Source organism: Oryza brachyantha, chromosome 1 (genome assembly GCF_000231095.2).
Source record: "Oryza brachyantha chromosome 1, ObraRS2, whole genome shotgun sequence".
In the NCBI taxonomy this organism is placed as follows: Eukaryota; Viridiplantae; Streptophyta; class Magnoliopsida; order Poales; family Poaceae; genus Oryza; species Oryza brachyantha.
In genome coordinates this window covers 16752388-16765300 of record NC_023163.2, presented here as the reverse complement: position 1 = coordinate 16765300, position 12913 = coordinate 16752388, and the positions used below count along the sequence as shown (strand labels likewise).

Sequence of the window (12913 nt, the reverse complement as noted above, 5' to 3'; positions counted from 1 at the left end):
ATAGCTCCACTCCCCCAATCCCTCCATCTATCCCCAGCCCTCCCTGGCCATTTCTCCTTTGGCTACTAAATCTATCCACCACAAGCTTGTAACAACTGTGTACCCGGTTACCCCAACCTAATGGTGGCCTTAGGCTGATCTAGGCATGAGAGAGTGGGAGATGCATTTCCTAGTTTAGCTAGGCGTGGCTTGAGACAACTGTTATTTGAGGGGAAATTCAAAGAAATTTAGTTTTTCTTAAAAAAAAGATGCACATGTGAATTTGAGATATACAAAACCAAAATAGAAGTTGCCAATCATTTTCCAAAGTTAAGATTCTACCTTTTGTCCCTCGAATACATGAACTAGACATTTCTTGTCCGATGCACTTGTTGGAGACTGTTTTGGTTTACATGGACAGCTAACCTAGTGCAATAATTGATCCTGATGGCTGATATCTCACCTCTCATGCTACAGCTCCCTCCCTCCCTGAAATTCCTCACCTAAGCCATAGCCCCTTTGTTAACCTCACTTATCCTTGTTTCCTTCAGTTCCACCATCAGTGTCACCTCTTCAATGCCGGTGTCAATGCCACCTCCTCAACCATCTTAATCCCCTCTCTGGTGATGCCAAGCACCATGTTGTCCCCATCTTTGCATTGCCACCCAATTAATTCAAGCATCCACAACCAGCGAGATGATGATAGCAATTAGCAAGGAGTGCCAGGTCACACAAGCACAAGTAGAAGTGAGAAGATAAGGGTGAGTATTTACCATGAAAAGCCACGAGTGAAATCTTCCGCACGGTGGCATGCTCAAGCCCTACAGCACCTAAACACCTCTCAATGATGGAAATGATGTTGTGTTTGCATGATGGCATTATCATTTGATAGATTGTTAAGAACATCGCTGTTGCCACAAATAATGCACAAGAATTGCTTCTGCACCATCTCTCTGTTCAGTACGTACTCTACCAATGTTCTCTCTATTAAGCTGACATCCATAAGTACTTATGCTTCTAGATTGTAAACAGTATTCTCAACAAATTTAGTATTATATGTTTATCCCTGTGTAAGGGAAAAATGGTCCTTCTTACTAGAATTAAAAAGTCAACTAATGGTAACTAATGAAGTGCGAATGGAAGGGATGAAATTCAAAATTTGAGTGTACACAAGAGAGTGAGCAAGCAAAATTCATAAGCATAGAAAGGCATTCTTGAGCAAAACTTATAGGCATACACAAAGAATAATAATTTTATATTTCTACTTTTACAACTACGTCATTTTGTTTATACTTATACTTGTAAACCGAAAGATTAAAATTTTAAAACTTAATTTAGAAGCTAATTTTAAGGGTTTTTTTTATCGTAGTTTATTTTACAAAATGTCTTTTTTGTTGCTAATATGCCGTATAGATTAGCATAAGCGCAGCGATCTGAAGCCTTTTAGCCATTTTTTTTCTGTTGGATAATTAACCAGCAGGTGTGAATCTTTTTGTCTGTCCATGAGATGTCTCCCAAAATTTAGAGCCAGCACCGCAAAACTTTGTTAAATTTCAAAAGAAAACTGTACATACGCCGAGGTTTTTGAAGGATTTACCCCCGAAAAAAAGAACGTAAATGTACCATCTTCTCTCGTGTGAGCTCCCTAACAAAAACTGATGACACCACGTACTAGCTCTCGGCCGTTCTCCACGACGCGCCGCCAACCGCCGTCGGCGAGCTCACGGTGGCCTTCTCCGGCGAGTGCACGACGGCGCCGTCGACTCCGGCGGCGCTCATCCGCTGCTCGTAGGCGTGGCCGAGGTTCCTGAGGCGGTTGAGCTCGGGCAGTATGACGGTGCCGAGGTCGGGGCGGTCCCTCCGCCGCATCTCGGTGCACTTGAGCGCGAGCTTGGCGAAGCCGATGGCCTCCTCGACGGGCCAGTCCTTGACGGTGACGTCGAGCATCTGGGCGAAGGTGCCGGCCTCGATGGCCTTCTCGACGTGGTGGGTGAGCCCCATCGGCGGCCGCGCCGTCACCACCTGCAGCAGCAGCACGCCGAGGGAGTAGATGTCCGACTTGACGCCGAGCTTCCCGGTCTGCTGGTACTCCGGGTCGATGTAGCAGAAGGTGCCGGCCGTCGCCGTCAGCCGGTACTGCGTGACGCTGTCGGCCACCGCCGGCGGCACGAGGCGGGCCAGGCCGACGTCGCTGATCTTGCTGACGTAGTTGCGGTCGAGGAGGATGTTGGCCGGCTTCAGGTCGCGGTGGACCAGCGGCTCGGGCTTGGTCTGGTGGAGGAAGAGCAGCGCCGTGGCGATCTCCGCCGCGATCCGGAACCGCTGGGTCCAGGGGATCGACGGCGTGCCGCCGCGGCGGAACAGGCGGTCCTCGAGGCTGCCGTTGTCCATGTACTCGTAGACGAGGCAGCCGTAGTCCGGGCAGGCGCCGAGGAGGAGCACCATGTTTGGGTGGCGGATGCAGCTGAGCACCTCCACCTCCTGCTGGAACTGCTTCCTCCCCTGCTGCGCGTCCGGCCGGAGCACCTTGATCGCCACCGGCGTGTGGTCGAGCGACGCGCGGTAGACCGGGCCGTACCCGCCCTCGCCGATCTTGAGCTTGTCGGAGAAGCGCTCGGTGGCGAGCTCGATGTCGTCGATGTTGTACCGGCGGTAGCGGAAGTCGTGGTTGGAGATGGCGTCCAGGGCGCGCACCTTCTCGTCGGCCTCCCGGCGGGCGCGCACCTCGGCGTTGCGCCGCCGCTGCGCCTCCAGGTCGGCCAGGCGCTGCGCCGCCTCGGCCGCCTCCATGGCCGCGCGGCACTTGGTCTTCTCCATCTCGGCCACCGCCAGCGCCGCCTCCTCCGCGTGCCTCGCCTCCTCCAGCCGCCGCGCCTCCTCCAGCTTCAGCAGCTGCAGCTCCTTGGTCCGCTGCTTCGCGTTGATCGCCTCCCGGCACGCCGCGTTGTACATGTCCATCGTCTGCTTCAGCTCCAGCCGCAGCCGCCGCATCTCCACCTCCACCTCGCGCTGCGGCTGCACGTCACACCACCCCCACTTCAGCAACAACGTCGCGATTGGCACGAATAAGCAATGGCGAAACGGACGCCATGGCGCCGGAATCGAACAAGAAACGCACGGCGGAGTGAGGCGAGCTGGTCTCCCGTGGGCTGGTGGAGAGTGACGACACGTCGAGGTTGTCGCAGAAGTCCATGGAGGAGAAGCGCGTGCTCTGGCCGAAGTCGAGGTCGCCGATGAGGGAGTCGTTCGACGTGGACCGCCTCGTGGAGCGGTACGACCCGTCGGCGCCGTCGGACGCCGCCCTGACGCCGGACATGGGGACGATCTTGTTCAGCGACCGCTCGCGGAACGGCGGCCGCGTGGTGAGCTCCGGCACGGTGCGCGCGTCCACGGACCGCCTCGCCATCTCCGGCGCCGCCGGCGGCAGCTTCCCCCTCGAGCTCCTCCTCGTGTACGACCCCGCAGCGCTCCTGATGGACTCCCCGTCGTATCCCTCGCCGGCGAGGCCGCTCGGCACGCCGCACTTGGCGAGCCTGACGTTCACCGACTTGCCCTTCGCCACCACGTAGATGTTGCAGTAGTCCGGCGCGCCCTTCATCAGGCTGGACGGCACGTCGGCGTTCCTGAATTTCCTGACCAATGCACCACCACCAACACAGGTGAGGTCACCCCCATCACGCCGGAATCGGATCAAAACGACGACGACGAATGATCTCGAATTACTTGGTGAATGCGTTTCTGTTGGACGCGCCGAGCGCGATGCTCTGGATATTGCTTGCGGTGATGAACTCTATGATGGCCTTTGACACGTCTGCCTCTTCCAGTACCACCTCTGATACGTGCACCTGATCGATCAACCATGCAAAAAAAAAATTTAAAAATAAGTTCTTGATGCAATGCCAAGTTGTAATTAGGTAATTTTTGTTTTGTTCTTGCGTTGATCCGGCCAAACAAACAATCTTTACCCCGTTCCGGGTGCAGAATCCTCTGAAGGGGACAAAGATCTCCCTCATTTCAGCCTCCAGCGCGCCCTGCGTCGCCTCCGCCATGGCGAACCCATCTGCGCCAAGCACCAACAATGGAGAGATCAGTTTCTTGGGCTTTCTCTGTCGCCGAGACAGCAATGGCCGACGGCTGGATGGCTGGTTCGGTGACGTACGGTTGGCGGCGGGGGGGTGGACGGCGACGTGGAGGAGGATGATGTGGGAGGCGCCGGAGAGGAGGTGGTCGACGACCCACTTCACGGCCAGCTGGCTGTTCCGGTCACGGTCGACGGCGACGACGATCGTCGACGCCGGCTGGTGCAGGCCCGACGGCGAGGTGGCCCGGTGCTCGTCGGGGCTGAGGGGGCCTCCTCCTTGCATCGCGCCGGCCTCCTGCTAGCTGTCTCCGACGATCTTGCCCGTCGCCGACGTACGCCGCGTCCACCGTGATGCGTGACGGCGATGCGCGCCGGCCGGTGAGTGGATCAGAGGAGTGAAGGACGGCGGCGCAAAGAAGAGGAAGAGAGGCAGAGAGGAGGATGAGATGGAGAGAGAGAGAGATGGGTTCCCCTCTCCTCCTGCTCTTCCTTCTCCTCTCTTCCTTGCGTCCAACCTTGCTTGCTTTCTCCTCACAAAGGCTTCCCCCTCCCTCCCCCTACTTCTTGGAGCTAAATGCCATGGCGATGGAGGAAGGACAGCCTCATGCTATTCTTGCAACCATCTCCCTCCTCTTTTTTCTCCTCCTCTTTTCCATTTTGTTCCTCCCAGAAAAGGAAAATCCTTGAACAGCATGTCGAAAACCTGATAAGAGGTAAAAATGGGAAGGGATGAAAAGAACCTAAAAATGGTGCAAATACAGATCCACAAGATCCATCGTCCAACACTTTATTCCCTTGTTGTTCCAGCATACGCATCATCAAGTGTTCCCATTCTACATAATCTATCATTTTACTAGATCATGCATCATTTTTTTTTGAAAGGTTTTGCTGTTCTCGCATGATGAGTAACCCCCTCCCTGTCCTCCTCCTCTCATCACTATGCTATGTACAAACTACAAAACTGTACACTTCCTAGTATTCTTGTAGGCTGGTGAAATGGTTTTACAAGGTCAGGTAGGTCTTGATCATCGTTGAGCCGGTCGAGTCAGAGAGGAGATGTCTGACGAGGTTCATCCTCATTTGGTTCGGCGCAATTGCGAACATGTAGAATGCAAAGAGTATCAGATCCACCGAAGAAAGCGTCGAACCAAGGAATCCTCGCCACATCCTGCAGACAGTACAGATGAGGGTGATGAATTGGGTGGCAATCTTCAGGTCATATAAAATTGATTGTTGCAAATAGATTTTTTTTAAAAAAAGAGGTAAATGCAATCAACAGAAGGATTACCATTTGGGTAACCGGAAAAAGGTTTCAAAGAATGTCTGGATGCCTTCGTTATTCAGTTGGATTATCAAAGCCAACCCAAAAAGGAAGAATGATCGTTGACGTTTCCGTTCTTGAGGCCATAGTGTTCTCCATGCTGCAACACCAGATAGCAATTAGTACCAGGAAACTTGGATTTTTTAGGGTACCCTTCAATAATTGTGAGCCATCCGGTACTTTGCATCTGTATCTGATTTTATTATACTACGCTAGTAATATGTTTAGTATAAATTTTATAGTGGTAAAATTAGAACTAAAATATATAACATTAAGGTAAATTTATGTAATATATCATATTAAAGTAGACAAATTTTACTATACTACTATCCTTACTAGTAGAAGGTACCGTAACAATGTCCGAAAAGTTTGCTGACATATCTGAAATTGTACTAAAAATTTGTCCTCATTTGAAGCTATGTACTCCAATTTATAATGCTGATGTGCTTATCAAAATAATTGAATAAAGACCAGAATAATGCTTACCAAGCATTGATGGACTAGAACTTTGAGAGCTTCCAGGTAAATATTGTCCAGAGTAGACACGGTTTTTCAAGATATCAGATATCACAGAGGCATATCTTGGAGCTTCAGACAATGATCTAACCACCGAGTATCCTATGATTTTTTTTAGAAAAAATATTATTGCCTGTAAATATGAGAGAGATTGAAAATGCAGATTGAGGATTTGTTAGTACCGGTTGCAGGATGCACCATACTTGCTGCCGCACCAAATGCGAGATTTTTCTGGTCTGTATTTGGTAAGGATCCTCCAACAGGAATGTAGGACCATTCCTGGAATCAGTATTCATCATTTAGGTTAATTTTCACTTCACCTATGCAAGAGAAACAAGTAGTGATACCAAGTCATAACTTGTTACCTCCTCGTATACTTTTCGAATATGAACTCCCATCGCATCCAGCCGAGACATCAACCGCTTCTTAAGGAGGTCGAAGGGCATTGCTTCTTTAGAAGCTAGGCATGTTTCCTGTTATGAAATGATCATCATCAGCAACACAAAATATGGGAAAGTACTGGTTAGAGAACTAAATGGTGATAAAAGTTTTCATATAGACCTCAAAGAAAACTCGTGTGGATGACATGGGCATGGCATAGAGGAAGGTTGGATTTCCTTGCTCGGGATGTGAGAATTTCTCTTTGAAGCAATCTCTGTAGTCCATGAAAACCATTAAGCTGGGGTCATATGGATTGTTCTCCACCTGAAAATTTTCAAATCATTCTGAAAGGTGAAATAGATCTGCCCAACTAGCATATCTAAATTTTCAGCTTGAAGCAATTTCCATTTGTGCATACCTCGACTTCTACACCATATGCAGTCTGCACACAGACACGTGGACCACCAACCTCATACTCGAGAAGCCTACCAGATGCTGCTCCAGACGCAACAATGGCAAGCCTGCAAAGTACCTCACGATCCCCTTCACAACAGACTACCCGATGTCCATCTGGAGATTCCATGATCTTGTCCACCTTCGAGTTGAGGTATGTGACGCCAGCGTCATTACATCTGCCAGTATTTGAAGTTTTTTTTTTAGCAACCATTATGTGTCACCTTGCTTGACTCTGCTGAAACTGAAGATTGCTAACTAAAATTACCTTCTCAGCAACTCCTCATGCAGTAAGTCCCTGTGAACCCTGCCATATGCACGGCCAATCATAATTGGCTTGTTACCGTCTAGGTATACGATAGTATCCTTCCAAACATGTTCAATACAGCTCTCCAGGCCCAGGTCTGGATAGAAAAAGATAAGTACCATAACTCCATCATGTACAAAATATGACGGCAACAATGTTATGCAATGCTGAAAACAAATATGCTACCTTTAAATTCATCCTCCCATACACCGTAGTTGTTCGTGAATGGAAGATCAGGGCCAATGAGACCAACGTTGAGCCCTTTCTTAGCCGACTCTGCTGCTAGGGATAAGCCAGCAGGACCGCAGCCAATGATTACCAAATCAAGAACTGAATTTTCATCGGGTAAGGGCAACAGCTGCACAATAAGATTCAGAGCACATGCTTGATTTCTTGACGTATTTAATTATCGATTTGTTCCGATGGAAAGTTTCAGGAAATAAACTAAAAAAATCACGATCGGTGGTGATTAAAATGTTTCAAAGTTCAGTAAGGTTATTCACACTTCTAGAAGTCTAGTAAATTGAACAATTTCCAAGATGTCCTGGTGTTGAAACTCAGTAACAGGCCATAGAAAGAATGGCACGATCTAAGGGGGACTGTGCCTATGTTAGCATAGCGCTCCACTTGATTGCTTGAATCACACCAAGTCAAAAGGTGTACGTTGGAGTAGGCATGCTATGCACGTACACTTGATCAAATTCAACATCAGTGAGCAATTTGCAAACAAATAATACAACACCTTCCGAGTTGCACTGCATCCAGAGGTGTAATTAGTCAGCAGTTGAGCACAGTATGCTACTGATCGTATCCTATCTCCTAATTAATACACTTGTACAGGCGAGGCCACTTGTTTCTTAACTCCCTACAGGGAACGTGGAGAACAGTCCAAACGTCCAACGCCCTCGTCTTTTGGCTTATGTTTATAGCCGAAATTCGAATTTTCAATTTTAGATTTAAAGTTGAATTTAGAATCTTTTCACCGAAGTTTATTTTCTAGCATTTAGTTTTCGATTGCTAAGAATACATATATAAAAGTTTTATTCACAAATTATTTTTGTTTGCAACAGCACCCAGCATGGGCAACCAGCGGCTGCTCCTGCTTTCCTTTGTGGACATACGCAGTAGTGTGATGGCGAATGGTAGCATCAAGTGCTCCCGAATTCCACATGCGTCCTAGCACACGCGTGAGGCTACGCGACAATGGGCTCATTCGCAATCGATATGGCTAATGAGCACACGCAAAACGAGGAAAGTTCTTAGTACATGATTTATTGAGTATTGGTAATTACAAATTTGAAAAATTGATTAATCTAAATTTTTTAAACAACATTCGTATAACGATTTCTTTTACTAAAAAATATACCGTTTAACCGTTTCAAAGCACGTGTACCCTCATAATCTCATGTGTTTGCGAACACGCCTAATAATATGAATTTTATAGATTTTTCATCGCGCAAACGATAACTATGGCAGGGAAGGTAATGGTGTTTTCTCCGTTTCTTCAAGATCATCTAAGGAGTAATCGTAGGGATGAGTTGTTTGCGTACCTTGGAGGAGATCTTAGACTGGTCGTCCATGGCCTTGGACGCCTGCATTTGCACGTAGAGCAGCTCGCCGCCGCCGCCCTTGACGTAGTCCTCCTCGTCGGCGAACTCCACCTCGCCGCGGCGCTTCTTCTCCGTCGCCGCCACGCACCTCACCATCCACCCGCCGCCGCGCCGCTCCGCGAGCCCCGCCGCCGCGCCGCCGTGGCCGGCGCGCGTCCTCCTCCTGCCCTCCGCGGCCGGCGTCCCCACCGCCGGCCGCCGCTGCCCGCCGCCCCACGCCGCCCGCCAGCAACCGAACGGCGCCGAGATGGTGGCGCCGGAGAACTCCATTCTGCTCCCTCCCCCTACGAACAACGAAAGCAAGCGCGCGCCCTCCTCCCCGCGGCGCGGGCCGGCCGGCGGGCGGTGGAAGCAGCGGTGGAGGAGGAGGAGGAGGCTACCGGACGCTCGCGAGGTGGTGGTGGAGGTGGCTAGCTGTCGCCTACTGCTGCTGCTGCCGCCATGGTGGAGGGAGGTGGAGCGGTGGTTTGGAGGGAGGGGGGCGGTATCCGGGAAGTGGCACGTGGCGGGCGCTGATTGGGCGGGGCCCCGCCTTCCAAGGATATGGTTCGCTTTTGGGGGCAGCGCCGAGGGCGTGACTCACCCCACGCCACGGCTTCCCCGCCCGATGGGGCCCACGTGTCAGTGAAGCGGGGAGCTGCGGGCGTGGGCTGGATGCGAACGGGCTTGGCCTATGCGGAGTTGCAGAGAATGCAGCATTGCTAGTTTGAGGGGGGAAATATGTCCGCTTTTTATTCCTCAACTATAGGCCTGTTTCGATCGCGTCCCTCGACGGTAGAACCGGTTACATCACATCTCTTATAAGAGTGAAGACGTAGTCTCAAGATAGTGTTAGAGCATCCCAACAGCTCATCTAAATTTAGTTATTCATATTTTCATTTAGATGATCATCTAAACTAGTTTTATCCTTCATATCTCTATGTACTCTACTACATCATCCATATATGATATCCTCTATATCTCTTTGGAGAATGGAGAGAGATCATCCAAATATGAAGGTTCTCTCTTAATATGGATGATATCTATAGATAATAGAATAGTTATTCTGTTGGAGCTCAATTTGTAGTCTTCATTCTCTATTTTCAAGATAAAGAATGAGATAGATGAGCTGTTGGGGATGCTCTTAAACCTTGTTTTGGATGATGTATGGACTACATGGACTATTTGACTTCATCTTCGTCCTATGTGGTATTAATATTGTGCTTATGTGGTATCTCAAGAAAAATATAAAATAAAACAAGTGTGCATGTCTCATATGTCAACCACACAAAAGATAAAAATAGAGTGAGACCATGCGTCATTACGTTCCACTCCTTCCCCCTTACCCCTCCCTCTTTCCTCTTCTTCCCCACGGCCGACCACTGTGGCTGAGGAGGTGGTTGGGCCAGGCGCCGTCAGTGCCAAGACGCGGTATCTCATGATGTCAGTAGCACCCCAGCCAGGGGAAGGACGTGGCAACAGGGAAGGATGTCAGGCCTAACCGCATTTCAGCCTTGTTGTACTCCTTCTTACCTGTGACAGCTATTGAAGAGGACGAGGGAGAGAGGAGGCATCCAAATCCATCGTCCATGGCCATCTTCACTGTGCTCCTCGTCATTAGCTTGGTGGGGTTCCCGTGTAGATTCAAAATCCATCTCACTCAAGCTCGAGCACCACACCCTCCTTGCCATCGAGCTTGAGCTCTGACACCATCGCTCAAGCTTAAGAGGAGAGGCGAATTGATAGAAGGGAAGCGAGTAAGAGATGGTGGTGGATACGATGACAATGGAGCTTTGTGATGGCCTCTATGCCCATTTAGGCACTCGTGCGAGACTCGCCCATCGTCGCCTCCCTTCGCACGCCCTCACAAGTCTCGCTAGCCACTGCCCTACCATGGCCTCCCTTTTATCAGTCGTCTTTTGGGACTCCTCGTACTAGAGCTAGGAGGAGAGGATGTGTTTGTAGCTCAAGTTCGATCCGAAGAGCGGTCATTTAGTCATGCAGGATGACGTTATATCCGGTGATGTGCCTAGGGAGCTTAGATGGAGACGGCTCTCTCTCCCCTGCAGGAGTTACGGCGGCTACAGATATAAGAGAGAGAGTGAGATAGAGCAGGAGGAGAAAGGAGTGAGATGAATGGTGTGGGACCAATAACATAGTGGTCCCGATATATTTTTACCATGTTATGTGACTGGCATATGGCCCCACATTTGTTTGTATTTGTTGCTTTTATTTTTGCCTCCAAGACACATAAGTGTCATCTCAGCGTCACGTGGGACAAAGACCTTGTCAAATTAGCCACTTAATTGCCACGTAAGTCAAAACCACTCTTAATGCTGCTGTGAAGCGATTTAACTGATTTTAAAGGTTAAGGGATGCTATATACCCGGTTTTTACGATTAATGGTCACAAATAAAATTCGATGACGTAAAGTGAACTTTTCCTGATTTGATGAGTTAATTGGGCTTTTTATTTGGCTGGATCATAGACCTTACAATGCTTCGTTCCTGGTTCCAAAATTCCTCAAGCCCAAATTGAGGACTGCAAACAGAATGGTTGGGTTCATCATTTACGAGATTCTAGAATTCGTATGTTTGAAAATGGATCAAGGAAATAGTCTTTAAAACACTAAATCATAAACAAAATAGCGACAAAATTAAACATTGAAACAAAACCCACATGGGCATGTACAAATATGATGGTGGAATTGTGGGTACATGAAGTGCTCATGAATATTTTGTTCACAAATATGTGTTTTCAATAAGATTTTTGTGAGGCTAAGGAGTTGTGTTGGCCTTCATCTCTTTGATGTTTTTTAGAAGTCAAATTTGCGTGTTTGTGAGTATGGTTATAGTGCGTGCATTTGTCTGCTGTGTAATGAAAATAATTGTACACATTGAAGCATAGAACGAATAGTGTTATAACTCACCTTAAAAAACAAATGCTACCTCGATTCTGTTTTATTTGACTATTTGATGACTTTATGTAATGTTGGTTAGTTAAAAATTAAAATAACCAATATCACCTTGAAAAAACAGAGAGAGCATATCGATTATAGGCTTAAGCCAGATAAAATTTCTAGGACTGACATAACCATGCATACCCAGGAATTTTAGACCCCGTGGTTGACATTTTTTAATGTAAAACGTAGGATTTGAAATCCTATAGAAAATGCTACTCCCTTTGTCTCATAAAAACTACATTTTTCTCCATCTTTGATATAACCTCTTGTCTTTTTTTGGCTTTTGTATGGTATTTGTGAGATGGTAAAAATAAAGTTCTTCTCAGAAGGAGGTAGTACCAGGGTACACCCTACCTCCTAGAGGGTGTTTACCCCCCCCCCCCCCCCCCACCAGCAGCACGGTTTCCACACAATAACCTTAAAAATCGTTATGAATTTGCATTCCAAAATTTTGAATTGAATTCCAAACTTTTAAACCTATGTGGTAATACATGGTTATCACATAATAAGCATGGCAATCACAGTGTGTTGAAGGTGAGAAGAAAAAATCATAGTAAAAAATTCTATAAAATTGGAATATTCATAAAAATTGTGGATATCTCTAGCAAAGATAATGTAGTATTGCATAAAATTTGTTGCATAACCTTAGCTATATTTTTTTACATTTAAACAAAGTAGAAATCATATCCCAAGCCATCTCTTGTTTTTTATTTTTCCTAATTTTTACTGACCTCCAAAATGTGAAGTAAAATATAAATTTTCTTTAGAATATAGCAAAAGATATCATGCACTACTTAGAGGAATATCTTTTTAGATTTTTTAAAAAAAATGAATTTAAACAAAATTTCTCAAATTATAACGGCAATCATCCTTACCGTAACCACGGTGGTTAGCACAGTAGGGTGAATCTTAGGTAGTACTACAAATCATATGAAACAAAGGAATCGATTATAGTAAAAACATTGGAACGTTTCCCTTTACCATCAATCCCATAACACACTAATGTATCCACTGAAACTTTTTTATTCCCTTTGCTAATTCCAAGTGAATCGCGAGCTACGTAGAGCACCGAATGACCATACTTTAAGGACATCTTGAGAAATTATATTATAGTTTACACTTTATTGGCCCAGATTCCTATGCTTTTACATATTCTTAAGTTCCAAAAGTGATGTCTTATATTTTTCCTGAATTCTAAAATCATTTATTTTACATTTACATTTCTACTCTATTCATACTTTGTTTTCATTTCTATGTTTGTTTCAATTTTGTGCTCCAATTAAAAGAGGCCTCAACTCATTACTGATGCATGAGTTTTTCTCGC

The 12913-nt window shown here is 47.2% G+C and overlaps 2 protein-coding genes across 2 annotated transcripts; both read right to left on the bottom strand.

Annotated features, from left to right (window-relative positions):
- Window positions 1–1499: 1499 nt before the first annotated feature.
- LOC102712875 (U-box domain-containing protein 35) lies at window positions 1500–4730 on the bottom strand. Its single transcript, XM_040522357.1, has 5 exons — window positions 4139–4730; window positions 3945–4039; window positions 3703–3824; window positions 3098–3611; window positions 1500–2994 (listed from the first exon to the last, which is right to left on the bottom strand). Exons 1-5 carry the CDS (start codon window positions 4341–4343, stop codon window positions 1651–1653), a joined length of 2280 nt encoding a protein of 759 aa, XP_040378291.1. The 5' UTR covers window positions 4344–4730; the 3' UTR covers window positions 1500–1650.
- A 92-nt stretch (window positions 4731–4822) lies between these two features.
- LOC102717564 (lycopene epsilon cyclase, chloroplastic) lies at window positions 4823–9140 on the bottom strand. Its single transcript, XM_006644249.3, has 10 exons — window positions 8589–9140; window positions 7225–7396; window positions 7000–7135; window positions 6697–6910; window positions 6459–6602; window positions 6263–6370; window positions 6080–6176; window positions 5868–5999; window positions 5349–5481; window positions 4823–5228 (listed from the first exon to the last, which is right to left on the bottom strand). The coding sequence occupies exons 1-10, from the start codon at window positions 8916–8918 to the stop codon at window positions 5063–5065; spliced, it is 1632 nt and encodes a 543-aa protein (XP_006644312.3). The 5' UTR covers window positions 8919–9140; the 3' UTR covers window positions 4823–5062.
- Window positions 9141–12913: the final 3773 nt, after the last annotated feature.